General features: G+C 35.4%; 1 protein-coding gene across 2 annotated transcripts in view; it reads left to right on the forward strand.

The window, feature by feature from the left end:
• The window catches only part of LOC120222485 (transmembrane protein 232-like), a 110,396-nt gene extending 86,637 nt beyond the window's left edge, over positions 1-23,759 (forward strand). The window contains exons 3-7 of one of the 2 annotated variants that reach the window (XM_039220330.1): positions 17,475-17,568; positions 21,382-21,549; positions 22,182-22,306; positions 22,394-22,467; positions 23,717-23,759. In XM_039220330.1, the coding sequence (XP_039076261.1) occupies positions 17,475-17,568; positions 21,382-21,549; positions 22,182-22,193 (274 nt within the window). In that variant the 3' untranslated portion in view covers positions 22,194-22,306; positions 22,394-22,467; positions 23,717-23,759. Of the gene's footprint in view, positions 1-17,474; positions 17,569-21,381; positions 21,550-22,181; positions 22,307-22,393; positions 22,479-23,716 lie in introns of those variants that run through there. The other variant, XM_039220331.1, reaches the window with a different exon arrangement.
• The last annotated feature ends 307 nt before the right edge of the window (positions 23,760-24,066 follow it).

Raw genomic sequence — 24,066 nt, forward strand, 5'->3', positions numbered from 1 at the left:
AAAAGAAAAGTGTACTCTAAAAACTACAAAATAGTAGTGCACTTGTCACGAGCACCAGGTATCGAAGTGTTGAACCACCATATTGTATACCTGAGGGTAACATTATACTGTATGTTAACTAATTGGAATTTAAATAAAAACTTCATGTTTTTAACATTTAAAGAAATAAGTTAAAAATACAAAACTACAAAAAATAAAGTACTATTATGAAAAAAAAGATGAAAGAAATTGAAGATGACACAAAGAAATGTAAAGACCTGAAAAAGCACATATTCTTAAAATGTTCATACTACCAAAAGCAATCTAAAGATTTGATGCAACCTCTATAAAAATACCAGAAACATTTTTCACAGAACTGGTACTAAATCCTGAAGTTTGTATCAAATCTCAAAGGACCCTGAATGGTCAAAGCAAACTTGAAAAGAACAAAATCCTAAAATTTGTATGACACCACAAAAGATTCTGAATAGCTAAAGCAAACCTGAAAAGGAAGAACAAACGTGGAGGTGTCAAAATCCCAGATTCAAGATATACTATGAAGCTGCAGTAATCAAAACATTATAGTATTGACACAAACATAGACACAGAGATCAATGGAACAGAATAGAGAACACCCCTCCTCAAAATAATAGAAAGCCCAGAAATAAAGCCACTATTATGTGGTCAATCTCTCAAAAAAGAGGCAAGAATATGCAATGAGAAAAAGACAGTCTCTTCAACAAATAGTGTTGGTGACACTGGACCACTTTCTTTCATATAAAAAATAAACTTAAAGTAAACTAAAGACTTAAATATGAGATGTGAAACCTTGAAAATCCTGGAAGAGAGCACAGGCAGTAATTTCTCTGACAAAAGCCATAGCAACATTTTAATAGATCTATCTCCTGAGGTAAGGGAAATAAAAACAAAAATAAACTTTTGGGACTACATCAAAATAAAAGGCTTCTGTATAGAAAGGGAACAATCAAAACTAAAAGGCAACCTTCTGAATGGGAGAAGATATTGGCAAATGACATCCAACTGAGGGTTAGTATCCAAAATGTATGAAGAACTTCTACAACTCAACATCAAGAAAACAATCCAATTAAAATTGTTCAGAAGACATGAACAGACATTCCTCCAAAGAAGACATACATACGATAAATACACATGAAAAGACCCTAAATATCACTCATTATCAGGGAAATGCAGAACAAAACCACAATGAGATATCACCTCACACTTGTTAGAATCAAAAACACAAGAAACAACAAGTGTCAGTGAGCATGTGAAGAAAAAACAACCCTTGTGCATGGTTGATGGGAATGCAAACTGGTGCAGCCACTATGGAAGATACTATGGAGGTTCCTCAAAAAATGAAAAATACAACTACAGTATATTCCAGTATTCCACTCCTGGGTATTTGCCCAAAGAATATGAAAACACTAATTTGAAAAGATACACACACCTCTATGTTTATAGCAGCATTACTTAAAATAACCAAGTTATGGAAGCATCCCAAATGTCCATCAGTAGGTAAATAAGGAATAGTAAGAGTATGTATGAATATTACTCAGCCATAAAAAAGAATGAAATCTCGCTATTTCCAATGACAAAGATGGGTCTAAATGATATAATGGTGGGTGAAAGAAGTCTGAGAAAGACAAATACCATATGATTTCAGAATTTAAGAAACACAGCCAACAACGAAAAGAAAGACAAACCAAAAAACACTCAACTATAGGGAACTAACTGACGGTTACCAGAGGGGCAGTTGGTGGGGGAATGGGTGAAATAGGTCAAGGAAATTAAGGGTAGACTTATCAGAATGAGCACTGAATAATGTATATAATTGTTGAATCACTGTATTGTACACCTGAAACTAATATAACACTATGTTACGTATGCTGGAATTAACATAAAAATGCAATTGGACAACATTTTAGAATAAATTAAAAATACAATATATATAACAGGGAAAAAAGCATATATGAAAAACTTATTCTAAGTACTCGAAAATCTAAAAATTCTAAAAAAGGAAAAAAAGTGGTTCTTTTGTCATTGGATATGGCAGCAGTGGAATCTAAGGCTGATTTTACTTAAGTTTATTCCTCTCAATTTTGCTTTTATCCACATAGTTTCTTTTTTTGTGGGTCACTGTTTTATGACCTGTTATAGAAAGTCATTTAAATAAACATACTTAGGTCTGTTTCAGCTCTGTAAGTTTTCTGTGGTCATAAAAAATGATAATTCTTGGGTTATAGAACATTTTATTTGTTCCATTTTAGTTATTCTCCCTTTATTTGAACTTTATTTTCCTCTTATCCCTGGAAATCTTCGTGAATTGGTAATCCTTAATACTGGTTTGTTTTTCATAACATCTGCTCTGTTTTCTTAAAACTCTTTCCTATGTCTTGGTCTTGTACTTTATCTTTTGGCACTTTTGGCACCATCTACTTGGCACTTTATCTTTTCATACCATCCTTTATCATCTCACATTTTTTCCATCTTTTCTATTCTTAGTACTATCACTTCCTGTTTTACAGATATTATATCTTTTTCCCTTACTGAGTGGTTCAGTAGTTTTCTGTAACTTCTTCCAGATTCCTTCTGTAAATAATTGTTGAAAAGTTTATTTTCTTCTGGATATGTAGGATGATGCACATTCTATTTGACTTTGAGTTAGAGATTATATTGGAAGTTATCTTCTACTTGCCATTTAGTGAAGAGAGGTCTAGATAGGACTGGTGTTTGCCAGCAGAAAGGATTTACAAATTGCCTTTTGTCCCTTGCTACACATTTGCATGCTAGTGGATGCCCAAGTTAGATCTGTGGCTGGATAATCTGGTTCCCAGTCTTTCTGGTAGGTTTTTGTCTAATATGACTATGCTGGAATGTGAGGAGATTTTTTTCCCTATCCATTCCACCCGGATCTCAGATTGCTGAACAGTGCTATTATCCTCAGTCTGTTTGGAAAACAGGGCCCTTCCTATCTCTCCACGTTTCTGCTTGCCCCCAGGAGAAATTCATTTGTGGTAAGTAATATTTCTAGGATATAATTAATCTCTGCCCATCAATTTTCATCTATTTGATTTTTAAAATTAATTTTATGGCCTGGAGAAGGTAACTATATATATAGGGGAGCAGATATGGGGAGGGGAAAAGTAAGCATTTAGGTGCTGCATTATTGGTTAGTTAAGAACTTGTAAGCAAACGGTTACAGAGCAAGGACTCCCTGCTTTCATGTGAGCATTTTTCCCCCTCTTTCAACAGTGCTGGTAGGTCCTCATTTCCATTTTGAAATCCAATTCCTCTATTACTAAAGATTGCACATAGTAAATATAGATTCTGGAGTATATTTTTTGTGAGCATGTTCCATTGATCAATTCCCTATCAAGAACATATTATAATGGAATAGCAGTGTTACTATAAGGATACTGCAAACATAGTATAGTATATTTTTAAAGTGTGAATAATTTCAAGAATTTTTTCCTTAGCTATTATTAATAATAAATTATTTGTAATATATCTCACAATTATGGAAACAAGCCAGCAGGTCAACAAATCATAACTGAGAACTTATAGAATAAAACTCTGGTGGAATATTAATATTAGGCATTCTTAGTTGTTTAGCTTCAAGCCTAAAATCTTACACTATTATGTTTCCAAGCCAGCAATAGTTGAGTCCTTCAGAGGCAGGAAAGAGAGGAAAAAACATGATCTCTTATATTTCCCCCTTAGCCCACCCCAAATCTGTTGTTGCTATGGCAATTAATTGCTCCTCTGGTAAGACACTCTCCCAATCTTTCATACTCTGCCACCATTCTGTTTCAATAACCCCTGAAGTGGTCCCACATCTTTAAGTATTTCTCGTTCAATCTGCACGACTGTCAGAGTAAGCATTTTGAAACACAATTCTGATCATACTATTTTACTGCTTAAAAGCCTTCTAAGATTACAAGGGTGTTGTTCTGAATGAAGGCAAAATCTTCATACAGAACAGATTCAGAGCCCATAGTTTCCATCTCTATCATTTCTACTTTCCCCCCTTCCCTCCTCTTCTTGGGGACTAGAATGATATACCCCATATTAGACTGTTTGATGCCTCTGTCTGGCATATAGAAAAAGCCTATAAATCCTGATATTTCTGGGTTCTTCGAGAAAAGGCCTCACTCCTGTGCTACGCAGCCCCTAAAATGGCCTCCATTCATTTCTGCTTCTTGATACTCATGCCCTGATGTAAGCCCTTCTCTTCTAGTATGGGCTGGATTTAGTGATTTACGTCTAATGACAGGAATGTGGCAAAAGGGAGAAGATGTCACTTCTAAGGGTAGGATACAAAAAAGAAACAAAAAATCAAACACCCGCAAAAGCTTCTGTCCTGGGAACTCTCACTCAGTCACTCACTGACTCTGATGGAAATTTAACTACCTTGAGGCAGGTGGGGTTGAGTGGCAAGAAACTGATGTGTCTGACCAGTAGCCAGTAAGGGCGTGCCAACAGTCATATGAATAAGCTTGAAACTGAATTGTCCCCCTATGTGCTTTATGCCTGCAACCTCTGCCAACACCTTGATTTCAGCTCTGAGAGAGACCCTGAACAAAAGACCATGTCCAAATTCCTGACCCGGAAAAAGTGTGAGATGATTAACCTCTTCTGCTTTAAAGATATATGAAGATTGCTAATTGAGGAGTAATTTGTTATGCAGTAATATGTAACTAATCACACCATGATGAGAGCCATTATTCAACAAGCTCCAGCAACCCACCCAGAGCTTCTCATTCCCTTTTTACTATTTTGCTTTTAAACACAAATAATTGAGAAAAGGGCATGAGGAAAACTTGGGAAATGATGGTTATGTTCATTTACTTGAATATGACAATGTTTCCATGGGCATATATGTATTGTCAAAATGTTTGAAATTATATATTTTAAGCATGCACAACTTACTATGTGCTAATTATACCTCAATAAAGCTGTCAAAATGTGAAGAGAGATGTATGGTTCACCAAATATTTGTAAAAAGACTCTAACATAATAGACAGGGACCCAAATACACAAAATGTAAAGTCATCCAGGAAAGTAAAACTGTGCAGGACAGAAGAAAACTTCAAAAAGAAACCATATCTTCTGAGAGAAAAATGAAAAATTTCTCATCCATGAAAAAGGAAGGCTATAAAAAAAAGAATAGTAGAAGAAAGAATTCTTAGAAATTAAAAATGTTAATAGTGGAAGTTAAAAAATCAACAGAAGGTTTGGATGATAAAAATGAACAGATCTCTCAGAAAGTAAAATAAAGATAGAAGAGGAAAATGGAAACAAGGAGATAAGAAATAGGAGGCACAGTTCCAGAAGTCTAACATTAGAATAAAGGGAATTCCAGGGGGCGGAGGGAGGAACAAAGAAGACTATGGGAAGTTATTTATGAATGAGAGGCTTATTGGTGTTTTTTATTTTTTAATTTGAAGAACTAAAGACAAATTTATACATTTAAGGGGCCCAAGTAGTGCTCAAATAATAAGTTTTAAGGCACTTTGTATTATCCATTGTTGTTTGTTAAAAAAAAATTACCAAAAGGTGTAGCAACTAAAAACCACACACATTTATCATCTCACAGTTGAATCGAGTCAGGAATCCACACATAGTTTATCTACGTTCACTGTCTGACGAGCTTTCACAAGCTGCAATCAAGGTGTTGGCCAAAACTAGGGTCTCATCTGAAAGCAAACCTGGGAAGACTCTACTTCCAAGATCACTCATAAATTATTGGCAGGATTTATTTCCACACTTGCTCTTAGCCAAAGGCCGAGAAGTGATAGCAGGATTTAATTCCTTGTGGGTTGTTAGACTGAGAATCTAAACATCTTGCTGGCTGATACCCATAGACCATTTTTGTTACTTGCCTTGTAGGCCTCTCCAATATAGGAACTTGATTTACCAATGCATAAATGCCAAGAAGGCAAAAGAGTTTGCTAACAAGACAGAAGTCACACCTAATTATGGAAGTGATGTCCCATTACATTAATTAAATTTTATTGGTTAGAGCAAGTCATTGGGTAAGCCCATACATACTGCAGGAGAATCACACAGGGCATGAGTACTAGCAGAGGGGGATTATTGGGATGATTTTGGAAATCTGCCTACCGTACACTTCATTGTGAAAATTGAAAAACTAAGTAAAAAGTAAACTTAAAACTTCCTGTAACAGAAACGATTAGCAATCGTAAAACATATCATGTGTTTTTTTGTTTTTCCAGATTTCCTTGCAGTTAGATTAGAGTGGTAGCTCTCAGTCAGGGGTAATTTTGGCTTCCAGGAGACCCTGGCAACATTCATAGACATTTTTGGTTGTCACAAGTCAGGGTTGTTACTCATGTGGAAACCTGATATGTTGCTAAATGTCCTACAATGCACAGGATAACCACCCCCTCCACCCAGTATAGCAATATCTAAATGTCAACAGGTCAGGTTTAGAAACCCTGCATTAGAATCATGTATTTTTTTGCTAAATACTATGAGCTGAAATGACATGATGCTTCTGTGCCAGAACAATTAGACCTAGTATCTCTCCTCCCAATCTTTATTCCTTTGTCAAGGGGAACTTGAAAGCCACATATCAAGATGGTGGCATTATAAGATGAAAGAACTTGGATGCCTGGGTCACTAGATGGAGGAGAGCTCCTAATGAACCGCATCAGACTTTATGTGAACAAGAAATAAGCTTTGTTTTCTTGAGATTTTAGTGTTTGTCTATTGAGAAAATTAGCAATAAATATCTTATAATTTACCCCAGAATAACCAAACAGGCTACTACAAATGCCTGGGAATCAGGATGTCATCATATGCCACAATATCAGCATCAGAAGCAACAAAACGGTGGAGCAATTACCTCACTGCACTAAAGGACAAAAATATCTACTCTAGAATCATAAATATCCCTTGGCATTTAATTATATTTGGTTCATAATGTTTGTAAAATAGGTAACAAGCTTTAATATAAAAATTTATCTGAGTTCATTCTGTTTTTTAATTTGGGTAAAGTCCAGATAACAAATTACAGCTGAGTATTTTCCTGCCTCAGGTTATTACACGTGAGGATAAAAATAAAGACATTTCAAATGATTTGCTTTCTACTCACCATGTCTTTGGAAGCTTCTTGAGAATGCAACCCCCTAAATGAGGGAATAAATCAAGAAACAGGAACACAGTGGGTTCAGGAAATAATGACCCCAACAGAGAACAGAGGCAAGGGGGTATTCCCAGAATTACAGTGATACAGCAGACCTAGAGAGCAACCAGTTCCAAGTGGTGTAAGAAGATATTTAAACTCAACAAGTTCAAACCTGAAATTATCACTTGTTCTCCATGCACTCTGTGTCCCTCAGGGAACTCTCTGATGCATGTACACAGTTAAGTTTTATATGTACCTTTATTTTCACTAACACTATATTAACTCCTACTCACTCTTGAGATTTGTTTCAGAGGCGTTCCTAGAGCCATACCTCTGCCTGGGGGCAGATTATATTTTTCCTGCTTTGTGAAAGCATCTACATAAGCTTCTTATAAGCTGCCCTGAGAAAAATTAAGATCTTTTTAAAAATTAGCATCCTTTTACTATGTCTTTTAGCATCTTTCATCCAATCACATCATAATCTTGTGATAACCACACAAATTAGTATCTAAAATGAGAATGATGAAATGGCCCCAGACTTTAATGGCTAAATTGATTTAGAGGATTGTAGAAAAACTAAAAAGTAGAGGATGAATCTGCAATGCCCAGGTGGCAGAGGACCGTCCCTGGCTCAAGACTGCAAAATTTTGTTTCTGGAAATTCAAGAATAATTGTTTTGGGGGAACAGGTCCATTGGAAATTTTGAATTAGTCAATTTTGACTTGACTTAATAGATGAAAAGATGTTAAAATTCAAAAGCCTTGACTTTGACTTCCATAGTTTCTCTAGTCAATGTGAAAGTGACACCTGAAACTTTCTGGCAGGCACTTTATATGGAAACCACCAGATCAATAGTCTGACTGGCAAGGGAAAGGAAGACTGAAACTATAGAAATTGATGCCTGAGACAGAGCCCATGGGATGGGATCTTTGGGAATGGAAGAAGTCCAAGGACCCTGGAGTCTCCCTTCACTGGCAATTCTCATGCAGGGCAGAAATGGGATCATTGTTCAGCCTGAAGATGTGAGAGGGGAGAGCAAAACAATTTTTTAACTGTCACTGAGCAGACTGAATTTATAATGCATTTTAAAAATGTTTTAAAATGCAGGAACCACAAAACCGTAGCAATTGAATAGGTTTCAGATATTTTTACATTGGAATCAAGTAGTGATAGTATTTGTTAAGTTGAGAACAATTTTTTTCTTTACTAGCCTACTTTTACTAGCCTACTTTGGAGAGCTTTCTCTTAAAGATCTGTGCTTTAAATCTTGTCCCTTATAGGAAGCTGTAATCTTGAGGCCCTCTGATTTGGGCAACCTAAGTGTGGTGAAAGAAAATAAAAATAATGTTTAGATATGATATGCTACTTGAACCAATAACCCTTCCCAAATGGAAAATCAACATTATGTATTTGAGATAAAAATCTTCCATTCATGTGCCCAGAAAATAATTTTTTAACCTTTTTAAAAAAAGATGTATGAAAGATTAAGTTTGAATGGATGGGGTTCTGAGTGTGTAAGTTATGGTTAAATATATCTCTAAGAACTTGAAACTTTTAGTTTCCTGAATATTCCACTTGTTCCTAAGACTACTGAATTGAAATGGAATTGGGAAAGATGCTACTGCAGTAATAACAGACATTTCTACTTAAGATATAATTTTGTATGTAATCAAAATTGTTATTAGGTTAAAATAGACTATCATGTCAATAGGATGTTTTATACAAGCCTCATGGTAACCACAAAGCAAGAAGTTATAGTAGATACACCAAAGGTAAAGAGAAGTAAATCAAAGCATATTGATATGGAAAAACATCAGTTTACAAAGGAAGTCAGCAAAAGTGGAAGAAACAAAGGAAGTATAAAATAGTCCCAAAGAACAATAATATGACATTAATTCATCCTTGCAGATCAATAATTACTTTAAATATAAATGTACTAAATTTTTTAGCTGAAAGCTATAGAGTGAATGAATGGATACAAAACAAGATGCTGCCTACAATAGTCTCACTTCCATTCTAAAGACATGCACAGACTGAAAGAGATGGAAAAGATAGTCCATGCAAACGAATTTTTAAAAAAGGTAGCTATCTTATATTGGAAAAAATAGACTTTAAGTCAAAAACTGTAACAAGAAAAAAAAAAACTAATGAGAGAAAGAAGGTCATAACATAATGAAAAAGGGGTCAGTTAATCAAGAGGATATAACAACTGTAAGTATGTACACATTCAACATTGGGGCACCCAAATATATTAAGCATATACTAATAGATCTGAAGGGAGAAAGAGATAACTATACAGTAATAGTAGGAGACTTTAATATTCCATTTTCAAAAATGTATAGAACATTCAGAAAAATAAAAAGAACACATTAGATTTACACTTTAGACCAAATGGACATAACAGACATTTACATATCATTCCACCCAACAGCATCATATTCTTCTCAAGTGCACATGGAACATTCTCCAGGAGAGATCATGTTAGGCCATAAAACATGTATTTAGCAAATTTAAGAGGACTGGAATCATACTAAGTAGTTTTCCCAACTACAGTGTTCTAAAACTATAAAAACCACTAACAGGAGAGTAAGTGGAAAATTTACAAATATGTGGAAATTAAACAACATACTCCTGAACAACCAATGGATCACAGAAGAAATCAAATGTGAAATCAAAAAATATCTTGAAACAAATGAAAATGGAAATACAACATAGCAAAATGTATGGATGCAGCAAAAGCAGTTCTGAGGGAAGTTTATAGTGGTAAATACTTAAGAAAAAAGAAAGATCTCAAACAACCTACTAACTTTATACCTCAAGGAACTAAATAAAGAACAAAATAGCTTAAAGTTAGCAGAAGTAAAGAAATAATAGATCAGAGAAGAAATGAAGGAAATACTAGAGACAAAAAACACTAGAAAAGATTAATGAAACTAAAAGCTATTTCTCTGAAAAAATAATCAAAATTTATAAACCTTCATCTACACTCCCCTCATCCCTGAGAGAAGACTCAAATAAATAAAATTTTAAAAATATGGCATTGTAACAGATACTACAGAAATACAAACGATTATAAAAGATTACCACAAATAATGACATTCCAACCAATTGGATAAACTAGAAAAAAATGGATAAATTCCTAGAACCATAAAACCTACCAAGAATTAATCATGAAGAGACAGAAAAGCTGAACAGACAATAACAAGTTGTTTGAATCAGTAATCGAAAAATAAAAATACCTCTCAACAAAGAAAATCCCAGACCAAACGACTTCACCGGTTTGGTTAATTCTACCAAACATTTAAAGAAGAATTAACATTAGTCCTTTTAAAACTCTTCTAAAAAAACTAAAGAGGAGAGAACACTCTCAAACTCACTTTATAAGGCCAGCATTATCCTGATAACAAAGCCAGATAAGGATACTACAAGAAAAGAAAAGTACAGGTCATTTACCCTGATGAATACAGATGCAAAAATTCTCAACAACATACCAGCAAACCAAATTCAACAGCATATTAAAAGGACCATACCTCATCATCAAACAAGAGTTATCCCTGGATGCAGGGATGTTCCAACATGTGTAAATCAATAAGTGTGATATAACACATTAATAGAAGATATAAAAGATAAAAATCATATGATTGTCTCAATGGATGCAGAAAAAGCATTTGACAAAATTCCCATTTTTATTTCATGGTAAAAATGTTTAATAAATTGGGTATAGGAGGAATATACCTCAACATAATAAAGCTCATAAATGACAAGCCCACAGCTAACATTGTACTCAACGGTGGAGCATACTACTAGAAGTCCTAGCTACAGCAATTAAGCAAGAAAAAGAAATTAAAGACATCCAAGTCAGAAAGGAAGCACTTAAACTGTCTCTGTTTTGCAGATGACATAATTTTATATATAGGAAAACAAAAAGGATCCATGAAAAACGATTAGATTAATAAATGAATTTACTAAAGTTGCAAGATACAAAATCCACATACTAAATCAGTTGCTTTTCTACATACTAACAATGAAGTGTCTAAAAATAATCGCTTCTACAAAAGTATCAAAAACAGTAAAATATTTAGGAATAAATTTAATCAAAGAGGTGAAAGTTCTATACACTGATAGCTTTAAGGCATTGATGAGAAAAACTGAAGAAGACACAAGTAAATGGGAAGATATTCCATGCTTATATATTGGAAGATTTTAACATTGTTAAAATGTCCATACTATCCAAAGCAATTTATACATACAGTGTAAGCCATATCAAATTTCAATGGATTTTTTTTACAGAAGTAGAAGAAAAACAAATCCTCTAATTTGTATAAATTTACAAAGGGCTTCCATTAGGCAAAGCAATCCTGAGAGCAAAGTTAGAGGCATTACACTTCCCAGTTTCAAAATATAGTACAAAGCTATAGTTATCAAAATGGTATGATAAAATCAGAAACTGGCATAAACTCAGAAACACAGACCAATGGAACAGAATGAAGAGCCCAGAAACAAACCCACGCATATTCAGTGAACTAATGTTTGATAAGGCACCCAAGAATATTCAATGGAAAAAGGACAGTTTCTTCAGTAATTGGTGGTAGGAAACTGGGGGTCATATACAAGAGAATGTATTCAGATCCCACCCATACCACTCACAAAATTTATGTGAAATGGATTAAAGACTTAAATATAAGAACTGGAATTGTTAAACTCCTAGAAGAGAACATAAGAAAAAAGTACCTTGACAATGGTCTTGGCAACAATTTTTTGGATCTTACCTGAAAAGCAAAGGAAACAAAAGCAAAAATAAGCAAGTAGAACTACATCAAATTAAAAAGCCTCTACAAAGAAAAGGAAAAAAAATCAAAGCATAAAATGATAGCCTATAGAATGGGAGAAAATATCTCCAAAACATCTATGTAAAAAAGGACATATACTAGACAAAATACCAGCCAGTGAGTCTGCATGCCCAGTTTCTCTCCAATCAATCAATCAATCAATCAATCAATCAGTGTGGGATAAAGGTATAAGTCATTCAATTGCTAAACAAAGATGTAGTTCTGTGGGTTGTTTAAAAATACAGTTTCTTTCCCTCACTGGGTAATTCCATAGGTTTATTTTAGTCTGTCTGAGATAAAAGCAATATTTTACCTGCTAAGTTGATGCTTCAACACTGAATCCTAGGTCACGGTGTGAAATGCAGTATTAAAGAGGCCTGAGCCATGGGCATGCCACATGTTTCTGGGGAATACCTCCTGTGTTATGGGATGCTCACTCCATACTTGTATATCCTCGGAAGATCTTGGGAACCTGAAAAACCAAAATTCTGTATAAAGAACTGTGGTATCCCTTAATTTTGTTTTTGTTTATATTTGGTAAATATCTCTGAATATTTCGTCCTTGATATATTAAACTGAACATGTCTTAAAAGTATCTTTTTCTCAATCCCTAATCATCCTAGGGGAAAACCATGTATAACTCATTGAGGAAATTTTCTCTTACCTCCTACCTCTGTCCTCTACCAAACCCTATTTTACTATTTGATAGAAGTTTTTTTTTCAGTGTCCTATAGATATTCGTTTATATGTCTACAACCCATGTGAACTTCAAATTTCTACAGCATGGAATACAAGCTTTAAAAAAATGTGTTTTCTTCCAGTCTTTACAATAACTTCCTTCTCACAGTAAATGTTGAACATATGAATGACTGAGTGAATAAATGAGTCACCCACTCTTCCCTTAAATGTATTCTACATTCTATCCTTCTGAGTCCATGTACTTCTCATATGACTCCTTTCTTTCATCCCTGTCTGTTTCTGCTTTGTTACCTGTAGTGGGTTGAATTGTGTCCTCCAAAAGATACATCTAAGTTCTAAGCCTCCATACTTGTCAATGTGACTTTATTTGGGTAACTAAGGTAAAGATCTCAAGATGAGGTCACCTTGAATTAGGGTATATCAAAGAAAAACTGCACTGGAAATTAAACAGACTAAGAAGACTTTATTCAAGTCTTGCAATATAGAAGAGAGATTCGATTAGACTCCCTTGAAACAAAAGACAGGAGGATTTTTAAGTACTGAGGTGAGGTAGTGGAAAAGTACTGGAGGATGTTAGAGGAGAAGGGGGGGTCAATGTGATAAGGTCATCTGTGCTTGCTAATTGTCAATTTTTAAGTTAAGCTCCTACCCTACCACAGATACTGGAGGATAGGGGCACTATCTTTCTTGATTGATTGTATTTTAAAGGGATGGTCAGGGGCCCAGGGTCAAGAAGAAGCCTTGTCTAAGGTTTAATCAAGGTGAAAGGAAAGTTAAGGCTGTCTTGGTCATGTGGGCCTTAAATCCAGTGACAATGCCCTTGTGTTCTTATGAGAGAGAGAGAGAGATGGAAAATAGAAGACATTCAGAGACACAGAAAGAGAAGGCCACGTGAAGATGGAGAAAAATCAGAGTGTTGTGTCTATAAACCAAGGAACGCTGAGGATTTCTGACACCCATAAGAGGCAAAGAGGGGCATGCAATATGTTTTGCCCAGAGCCTCCAGAGGAATCTTTGCCAACATCTTAGCATCTTTGGATCTTTCAGACTCAAGAACCGGGAGAGAATGGATTTCTGTTTTTTTACGCCTATCAATTTGTCGTAATTTGTTATGGCAGAACTAGGATTGTTATACAAGAGATTTCTGGGAAGGTTTCTCTCATTTTCCCATTTAACTCCAAAAGTCAAAATTGTACATCTCATTAATGACCTTAATTGTTTTTTTCCTCCATTCCTTTTTTTTTTTTTTTTTTTTTTTTTTTAGTATTAGCCAAAGCCATGGCTTCCTCCTCTGAATTCTTTTGATAATGCTGATGATAAGGATAATACAGCTAAAACTTGTTTAGTATTTGCTCCATCAAACATGTTTTATGTCTTTTCCTTTTTAATCCTCATAAAGACATAACAAGGCAGGTACTATTATATTTTTATATTAAAAATGAAGACACTGAGGAACAGAGGGATTAAATAGTACTAAGTGGCAGAATGAAAATTTGCTTCAAAATCTGACTACAGAGCCCTCATGCTTAACCATTTTACTATATTTTTCTGTTTTTATCATTGAATGTCTTTCTTATGTCTCATATTGTAATATGTAAGAGTAATCTATCATAGTAATCTATGCATTTTTCTTTTGTAGTGTACTCAACTGAGATAACTAAAAATCACAGATGCCTAAGCATATCCATTTAATCTTCCCATTTTAAAGGTTTTCTAATATTATTTCTATTGTGATGCATTTCTTTCAACTTTTATAATTCAAGAAGTAATTGAGGAAACTTGCTTGAATCCTGTTAACCTTTAAATAATTTTTTAATGTTTATTTTTGAGAGGGAGAGAGACACAGTGTGAGATGGGGAGGGGCAGAGAAAGAGGGAGAGACACAGAATCTAGGCTCTGAGCTCTCAGCACAGAGCCCTACACAGAGCTTGAACTCATGAACCATGAGACCATGACCTGAGCCAGTCAGATGCTTAACCAACTGAGCCACCCAGGCACCCAACCTTTAAATAATTTAAAAGTTCTGTCTTATTTATGTTCTTACAGCACTTAGCACAATTCTTTGAATATCAGAAATGCCCAGGGGTGCCTGGGTGGCACAGTCAGTTAAGCGTCTGACTTTGGCTCTGGTCATGATCTCATGGTTCTTGAGTTCAAGTCCCCTGTTGGGCTCTGTGCTGACAGCTGAGAGACTGGAGCCTGCTTTGGATTCTGTATCTCCCTCTCTCTCTGCCCCTCTGCTGCTCATGCTCATGCTCTGTCTCTCTCTCAAAAATAAATAAATATTAAAAAAAAAAAAGAATGCCCAAATTTTGTTGAATGAATACAGTTAACCCAAGTGTCAGCCCCTATATATCCTCAAATTCCTCAGTATTCTAGGATCATAATCTCCTTTAATATTTTAATAGAATGGCTCAGGCCCCTATTGGACATGCAGTGGGAAGCCCATTGCTCTTCTGCCCCATAATGCTTCTGAATCTTATGAGTTGGGAGAGGGGTCCATATATGTTCCCTGCTCATCAACCACTTGAATTGTTTTCCTCTGAACTCCTGCTATTTGTTTTATTCTGTGACTTATCTTCTGGGATTGCCATCCTCTTGCTGTCCTGGGTACTGTTCCACTGACATAAGAGTGCTATCTGGCAGACTCTTGCTGACGGCCTGGGATGTAAGGGTGATCAAAGCACATCACAGGTTTAATTTACTCATCCAAGAATTCAACAAACATACCAGCATTCATTTAGTGTCTAGTGGCCCTGTGCTGGGCACTGGGGAGACCAATAATACTAACAAAAGTCCTCACGTTCATGTTGCCCATACTCTGGTCAGGAAAACAAAACTCACATGGGCACCCAGATGAATGTAAAATAACAATGGAGGTAAGTGTGAAGAAAAGACCTCTGATGGACTGAGGGTTATGGTAGTGGGCTTGAACAGAGAGCAGAAGCATAAATGTGCATTAGCCAGCCCTGTGGCAGAGAGCAGGGGAGAAGGGCACTGGAGAAAGGGTGATAGCACATGGAAACCACAGTAGGATGGAGCAAGGTGCACTGCAGCAACTACAAAAAAGTCCATGTGCTGGGAATGCACAGATGCAGGCCAATAAGGAAGAGAAGTGAGTCTGGAGAAAACATGCAAAGGCACTCTGCCAAGAGCACAGTATACTTCAGCCTTTCTTTTTCTTTTTTTTTTTTTTTTTAATTTTTTAATGTTTTATTTATTTCTGAGAGAGAGACAGACAGACAGACAGACAGTGTGAACAGGGGAGGGTCAGAGAGGAAGACACAGAATCCGAAACAGTCTCTAAGCTCTGAGCTAGCTGTCAGCAAAGAGCCCGACGTGGGGCTCAAACCCATGAACCGTGAGATAATGACCTGAGCCGAAGTCAGACGCTTAACCAACGGAGCCACCCAGGCACTCCTAATTCGGGCTTTCTTAACAACAAATGTGATCTAAGTCTTAAAGTTAAGTGGGAGTTATTAAACAGTTTGAAGTAGGGAATTGACATGATATCCTTTGTATTTTGAAAAAAGTGCTGGCTACTGTATACAGATGAGACTGAAAAGGTGAGGCATGTTGGATGCAGGCATTCCAAAAAGGAAGTGTTGGTCCAGGTGAAAGATGATGGTTAGACTAGGGAAATGATGGTGGAAATGGAAGTAAATGGAAAAATTTCAGAAGCATTTAGTGCAGCGTAAGGCAAGAGGACCTAGTGATATGAAGGAAGCACAGGATATCAAAAGTACAAAGCTCACTAAAATGGTATAGATAGCAAATTGCAAAAAATATACTAGACACTGCTGTCTTGAAAAGTGATCACACTTTTCTGAATATGGAAAATTTTCATGAGCTATCCCTTCCTTAGCTTCTTGCCTAAGAGTTTTTCCTTTAAACCCACTTTCTCTCCTTTAAAACCATATTCTCTACAACCATTTTGTTGTTTTACATATTTCTGGATTCACAACCATTTCTTAATAATTATAACATAAAGCAACAATAATGTGTACAGTTTAACACTAAGTCTCCACTACTTTAGAGCCTAGGTTTGCATGGCCAACACTTCTGTTGAACTGTTGTTAAACTGTTTGACATAGTTTCATACCCTTAGTACTACAAAGGCCTTGGAAAGTACTGAAATCACAGCATTATTTTTAGTATATCTTAGATCAAATTCTTAGACTTTCACCAGAAATTCCAGGATCATGGAGTTATGTATGGTTATGGGCACTTTCATCTCCCCATTGGACAAAATTTATTTCATGCTTCCTTAAACCCTTCATTTTCTATCATCTCCTGTGCTAGTGACCAGCTATAGTATTTATACCTCCTAGGAGAAGATAACTTTTTTAAAAAAATTATTTATTTTTAGAGAGAGAGAGAGAGAGAGAGAGAATATGTGAGTATGAGCTGGGGAGGGGCAGAGAAAGAGAGGGAGAGAAAGAATCCCAAGCAGGCTCCACAGTGACCATGTGGGGCTTGAACTCATAAACCATGAGACTGTGACCTTAGCCGAAGCCAAGAGTCTGAATGAGTTACCCAAACACTCCAAAGATTACCTTTTTATTATTTTCTAGTTCTCATACTATATGTCATTTCTTATCTTCTAAAATGTCAGTTTAGGTAACCCAATGGGATTTACAGAAACTAAAAGCTATATATAGTAGTCTACAAAGAATAAGTACTTTATGTTAACAAGGTAGAATCAAAATGCTGAATAATGAATTATGACTTGAAAATCCATATATTCTTGGGAGGAGAATATCTATACCTAATATTGTTCTTGTGCTCTTTTGAAGGGAACATCCTTCTTTAACAGAACTTCCCCTGTTTCCTTATCCGGATTTCTTCACCAGAGCTGATGAAGAGTTGGCACAAATCATTGACCATCATGTAAGGCTGACTGACTTAAACTAGTAGCAAAACCTTTCTTCTTTAAATGCACTTTGAATTAGAAGGTGTAGTTCTGAGGCTGAAACATTAACACGTCGAACTTAAAAATGAAGCCATGATTGGGCATTGCCAAACTTAATGATATCTCACTGTGCTATATATATACTTCAGTGCCTTTATTGGGTTACAGATAATTTGGCTTTCTGTCATTTGTAAAGTACTAGCCTTATCCTGCTTCCTGAATTAGTACTGATTCTTGTCACAAGGATCTGATATTGAACACTGATTTCTTTTATAATGTGGTTTTAATAATGGAACAAAAATCTTTTGACTCAATTTTTGGTGATCATTCTTTACCCCTGAAATATTAGAAAGACTTTAATCACTTTTTTCTTGGTATGAGTTAAACAGTGGCAATTCAAGGCCATTCACTTAAGACACCTTAATCCACTGAGCTATATTTAGTTGATGATTCTGATGATTTCTTATGAAATAAATTTGCAACTTCTTTTTAAGAGTAGAGTTGGAATAGGAGAGAAAATACTTATTTTCTGTTTTTTTATTTTAATACAGTATGGACTCAATAGCATTAGAGGATGTTTAAATTAACTTTATCACCAGTAATTCAGTATTATGTATCATATTGCTTATATTTCCACGATTAATATTTTCATGTTACTTTAATTAGTGATCTTTTGGAAAAGAAAGGGATTATTTCAGTTACTGATTCCATTAAATAGTTATCACATAGCTAATATTTAAGCCACTAGCAAAAGTATTGGGATTTGGAGACTGAATGACGCCCTAGAATCTCAAAATGGGGACTGTGGTATCGTCCTTTTACTCACTAATGAAGTTTCTGCTAAGCCAATATATTACATATACAGAACATTATAAAAATTTTGTAATGGCTTACTAATTGCAGCATCTGTATTTTACTATTGACTTCAACTAAATTATCTAAGATAGATTACAAGGGATAGCAAACTGCCAATGTGTATATACACATACGTAGTGTACTTTTAATAAGAGAATTTTCAGTGACCAGTTTTTTACCCTTGAAAGACGGAGAAGACTTTAATAATTTTGTAATTAAACACATCTACCTAGGGCTAGTTCAAGAGACAGAGGACATCCTTTTGAATGGTAGAGAGGAGGCTTGGAAGTAGCTCCTAAAAACCTTCATCTTTTTCTCTTTCCAAGGATATAAGCATTATCTAAGTAATTGCTACCATGGATCTGTTTATAGTGTATCCACGGAAGTGTAAAGGAATTCTTTCTCAAAATATGTTTGAGAGTTAACAGAATCCAAATTGTTTGGTATGTGGCTAGCCTAATCCAATAGTTTGTAGTATTGATTTGAGAAGGTTTATGGAAGTTTCTCCTAATATCACATTAAAAAAATTCATGTATGTACCATTTCCTTTCAGATAGCTATAGCAGTAGTGCTCTGTACTTATATTTGCTTTTATATTAGCTAATAAGATCTTCACAACAAGCCTGTAACACATTTATCAAAAAGAATGGTAGTTTACAATGCAGTTATTTGCCTAAGGTTTTGAAGTTAGTAAATTACTAACGTTTTTTTGAGTCTACACACAAAACCAGGTTTCTAGGCTTCAAATCCATTTTTCTTCTCTGGTTTTCATAGTTGCTTAATTTCTTGGTTTATAATTCCTAACCTAAACAGGGTGGAAAAGTGGAATCTGTGGTATTGACAAGAAACAAAACATGCAACTACAAGTTGAGTTGTCCCATTAAGTCAATTGAATATTATTAAGTGGCCATATTAAGCAAATAATAAGGCACATACCTCTAATTATACAGCATATATTAAGGTGCCTTGTAAACTGATGGTATTCTATAGTATGGCGATTAAAATCCTGACTGAATGGGTTAAATAAAGCAGTAAATAGTGGTTCTATTTCCCAAGAACTTCAACCATATCAGCATCATCCTTCTTGCTGCCACAGTTGATGATAACAGTATCAGATAAAGTAAAGACAAGACAATGGTTTATCCAAATTGAATTTGTCATGGTCAAAAGAGACAAAATGGGGAAGAAAAGTTTACTTTTTTTTCTGGGACTAACAGAAAGAAAGATCTGAATGTTATGGTGAATTCCAACCATGCCAAGTTCTAACAAGAGGGTGAGCTAAGAGAGGAAGAGCTGCCTCCTGGACATGAGCAATATGATAGCCCATTGCTGCTTTTATTCATGCTGTTTGGGAAACCAATGGGTTCTATTTTGCTGAGCGTTCTTAAGAATTAATCTTCTGTTGAATTTTCACAAGGTAAAGATCAAGGTCATGATGCACATTGAAATCTCTCATGTAATGGAGATTAGTTGCCTTTGTTTATAGATACTGTCATTATTATACCTACTACCATTTTTATGCTATAACATAAATTTGGTAGTTTTGTCAAGCAATATTCTTATTTAGTTTGTAATATGACAAAAATTATATGTCACAGATGGTTATCATAGTTACCAAAGGAACTTTTGGATTTCCTATATCTTAAAATTTAACTGGGAGTAAAACAATGAATATTTTATTATGTTTTTTTCATTTAATATTTGAGTTTACATTTAAAAAAATGTGTTGCCTTTAGAAAGCTGAGAGATTTTTTTAAAAAATTCTGTGGTTTAGTCCTGCTTATTAGTATCTATATACCCCAAATAATAGTTATAATTCACAGAACTAGTATATAGTAATCTATAAGTTAATTGATAGGTCCTTAAGCATAGTCTGATTTTAAGTGTGGAGGGACTGAGGGTAACAAAATGAGCAAGGGTAGGAAGTGTCTTTAGAAACTTGCAACATTTCTGGGCACCTGGGTGGTTCAGTCGGTTAAGCGTCCAACTTCTGCTCAGGTCATGATCTCACATTTGGTGGGTTTCAGCCCCGCGTAGGGCTCTGTGCTGACAGCTAACTCAGAGCCCAGAACCTGCTTCGGATTCTGTATCTCCCCCTCTCTCTGACCCTCCCCTGCTCACACTGTCTCTCTCTCTCTCTCTTTCAGAAATAAAGTTTTAAAAAAATTAAAAAAAAAAAAGAAACTTGCAACATTTCATGCTAAGGGTTATTCTGCCCTGAACTCTTTACCCAGAGAGATTACCACCTCCTTCACTATTTCCTTCATTAAAGATAGTAGAAAGGAAAAAGGGTCCTTATGATGACGTTTGGTTGATTTGAAGTCCTTACTTCCAGCTAATGTTTCCTAGAACTTTTGCCTCCAGATAATGCTGTTATCATTGTAATGAATTAACATGCTCAATTGAAGTGAATCCTTTAGAAGTCTTTGTATTTGCTCCAGAATCAGCATTTGTCTGCCCATCAATTTCACTTCTTACTTCATATGTAATAGCATCACAATTTATACCTTTCAGGTTAATTTGGCTTTTCTTGTTTTGCTTTGGTTTTTTTATTTTCTGATTCTATGCTATCATGTAAATACCAATATTGATGAAAAATTGAAATTCCTTTGTAACGTAAAAATGTAAGCCTTATTTATTTTCTCTTATTTGAATGGTTTATTATTATTTAGAAAGTTCTAATAATATTATTATTACAAAAAGTACTGTTTTCTTTTTTCTCTCTTTTTTTTTGGGGGAGGGGGGACCAGAATTGTAAACTTACGAATAGATGACTTACGTATTTTTCCAGTTATGGTATGGTTTAAGTTCCTCAAGAATATCTGTGAGAAAACCTGAGAAGATAATTAGATAATAGAATCTGCATTTTATGAAGCTTAAGTGATATATTCTTTCATGGAAAATCATATGTAAATGATGCTTTCTCTCTGTTACAGTGGCAGGAAGAGCTAAAGATCCAACAGAAAGAAGATGAAATATGTGAGGCCCAAGAATGTAAAGACAAAGAGTTAGAGGAAAAAAAACACTTCAGAGAAATTATGAAGAGAAGAGAAGAGAAACTACACAAGCAAACTAAACCCTATGAGCTTCCTCCTAGGAATGAAATAATTTCATTAGAAATAAAATGACCTCCCTCGACCCCAAATTGAAGTCCAAAATGCCAGAAATTGATTGCATGAAAGAGACCAAGATAGCCAGATGTTAGGAAAAAATCCTTCTAAATAATCGGAAGCCATTTCTTAGGAGTCGTTAACCTGCTTCAGACTCTTTAATAGTTGTATCTTAGTCCTCAATTAGCAGCTCTTAATCACATTTGAGCGAAGTGATTTTACTAAACTTTTTCAAGAATACAGCTAGAGCTTTTCCTAACTTTTTTTTCTTGTGATCATACAGCATATTTAATCAATGATTCTCAGAGTATTGAGTTTTCAGAGGACAGTTAGACAGAAATGAATTACAAATTATTAATGGGTCACATTTAAGAATTATTTCTTGAAAATGGAATGCACACCAACTGATACTCCTATATTAACTATTATACAGATAAAAGAAGTAAGACTTGCTTGGATTTGTATTTCATGGTCAATCAATGCCACATCAAACTATATGTCAGAAACTTGAATTTGATAAACTACAGTAGATAAACACATCTGGAGGGGCCAGACATCTCAGAATGATTTGGTTTTTAGCACATACCAGAGGATACCCCTCACTGATAGTGGTTTTACTTTGCCAGATAAGTTTATGAGTTTGGATGTGGATATTCCTGGAAGGCACAGTAACACTTACCAGAGAGATTCATCCAATTAAAAGTCATTTTTTAAATGGCACTTCACTTCCTCTGACGCTCTCAATCTATGGGTAAGAGTACTGGGTTGGGATTCCTGTGATGGCTTACATTCCTTTTCTGGAAAATATAGATAATAATCACACCTCAATTTCACACAGGTGATTTGGTGATACTCAAGAGACAGTTTAGCTTATCATGGATATTGAACTCAAATGACTACCAGCTCCAGAAGGTAAAAAAAAATCAATGAAAGATGCTATCAAATAAAGTTCCTAGCACTCCTACACTCTGCAATGTATTGTCAGTAAGACAGGATCATATAGTATTTCAAGAAGTTCTCAAATAGAATTATTTTTTAAAATAAAAGTTGCTGAATTTTAAGATGGTGGCAACTAATTTTTTAAAAATCACATAGTTTGGGGTTAAATTTGACACATAAATTTGACACAAACTTGTGGCCCATATTATGTGAGTTTACAGTGTAATAATAACATATAGTAGAAAAATGGAAGGTGGGAAGGGTGTTTTTATTATGATTCCTTACAGGGCTGTTTCAAATCTATGTTGCTTTTTCCAAACCTTTTGTGTCATCCTGGCCTACTCTTACATAGAGTAAGTCAGTTCTCCGATATAATACCTCTCAATGCACCTTTCCAAATACCTTCATTTATCTGTGCTTTCTCTACATGTGCAAAGAAATCTCTCCTACAGTCTCCTTTCCCTGAATTTCACCCCCTTCAAAATCACCCCCTAGAGCTCCTATCACTCACTCCTACCCATGGAGGTCTCAATTTTCTATCGTACTTCTTACCAAATTACTCTCTCCTTATGTCCCAAGGTGAGAGCAGCCTTTCTAGACTGCCCTTTTAAGTCATAACTTGTCTGATGATTTGTGAGAGAGGGAACCACTCGGCTGTGAGTTGTGGGGAAGGGACTGTGGACATCTCAGTGCTACTTTGAAGAATTTCAGCAAATCCTACTGTTTCAGAACCACTTTCGTAGAAGCCTCGTGCTTCCAATTTCTGTACTGTTCCTACTCTGAGGCATGGACTAGTCTGCCTTATGGCCTCCGTGCTGTAGACTTGGGTTCATTTATTTTTCTACCCTGCTTAGTCTGTTCCCACTTGTTCACCTGCTTTCTAATTTCCACGTTTTTATTTTAGTCTTATCAAATGTGTTATCTTGTAACAGGTTTATACCTTTTTAAAAAGTAGTTATTTTTCTATCATAGCAGTAGAGATTTGTAAGGGAGCAAAAAAGAATACACACACACACACATATGTAGAGGGAAAGGGATGATTAATCAGAGTGTTTATACCTTTATTCTTAAATTATTCTCTGAACGCCTTTTTTCTTATACTTTAAAATTCATAGACTCTGGAAACACACATCTCTCTTGGTTTTCCTCCTATATCCTTAAATTTTAGCAAAGGCTGGGCCTTGTAGATCTGGGTTCACATTGTAGCTATACCTTTTTCTAGCTATGAAAACACTGAGTATGTCACTGACCCACTGGAGCTTCAAAAGACTCATCTATAGCACCCATCTCTACAAATTATGTAAAGAGTGGCATCAATCAAGAAAACAGAAATGTGTCAGTCATTTTAAGAGAGAATTTAACAAAAGGAATTGTCTCATTTATTTTTTAAATAAGTCTTTGGATATTTATTTATTATGAGAGAGAGGTGTGATAGATAGTGTGCCTGAGCAGGGGAGGGATGGGGGGGGAGAGGGAGGGAGGTAGGGAGGGAGGGGGAGAGAGAGAGAGAGAGAGAGAGAGAGAGAGAGAGAGAGAGAGAGCCCTAAGCAGGCTCTGCCCTGTCAGCACAGA

This window comes from Hyaena hyaena, unplaced genomic scaffold, assembly GCF_003009895.1.
Source record: "Hyaena hyaena isolate Hyena2069 unplaced genomic scaffold, ASM300989v1 scaffold_877, whole genome shotgun sequence".
Taxonomy (NCBI): domain Eukaryota; kingdom Metazoa; phylum Chordata; class Mammalia; order Carnivora; family Hyaenidae; genus Hyaena; species Hyaena hyaena.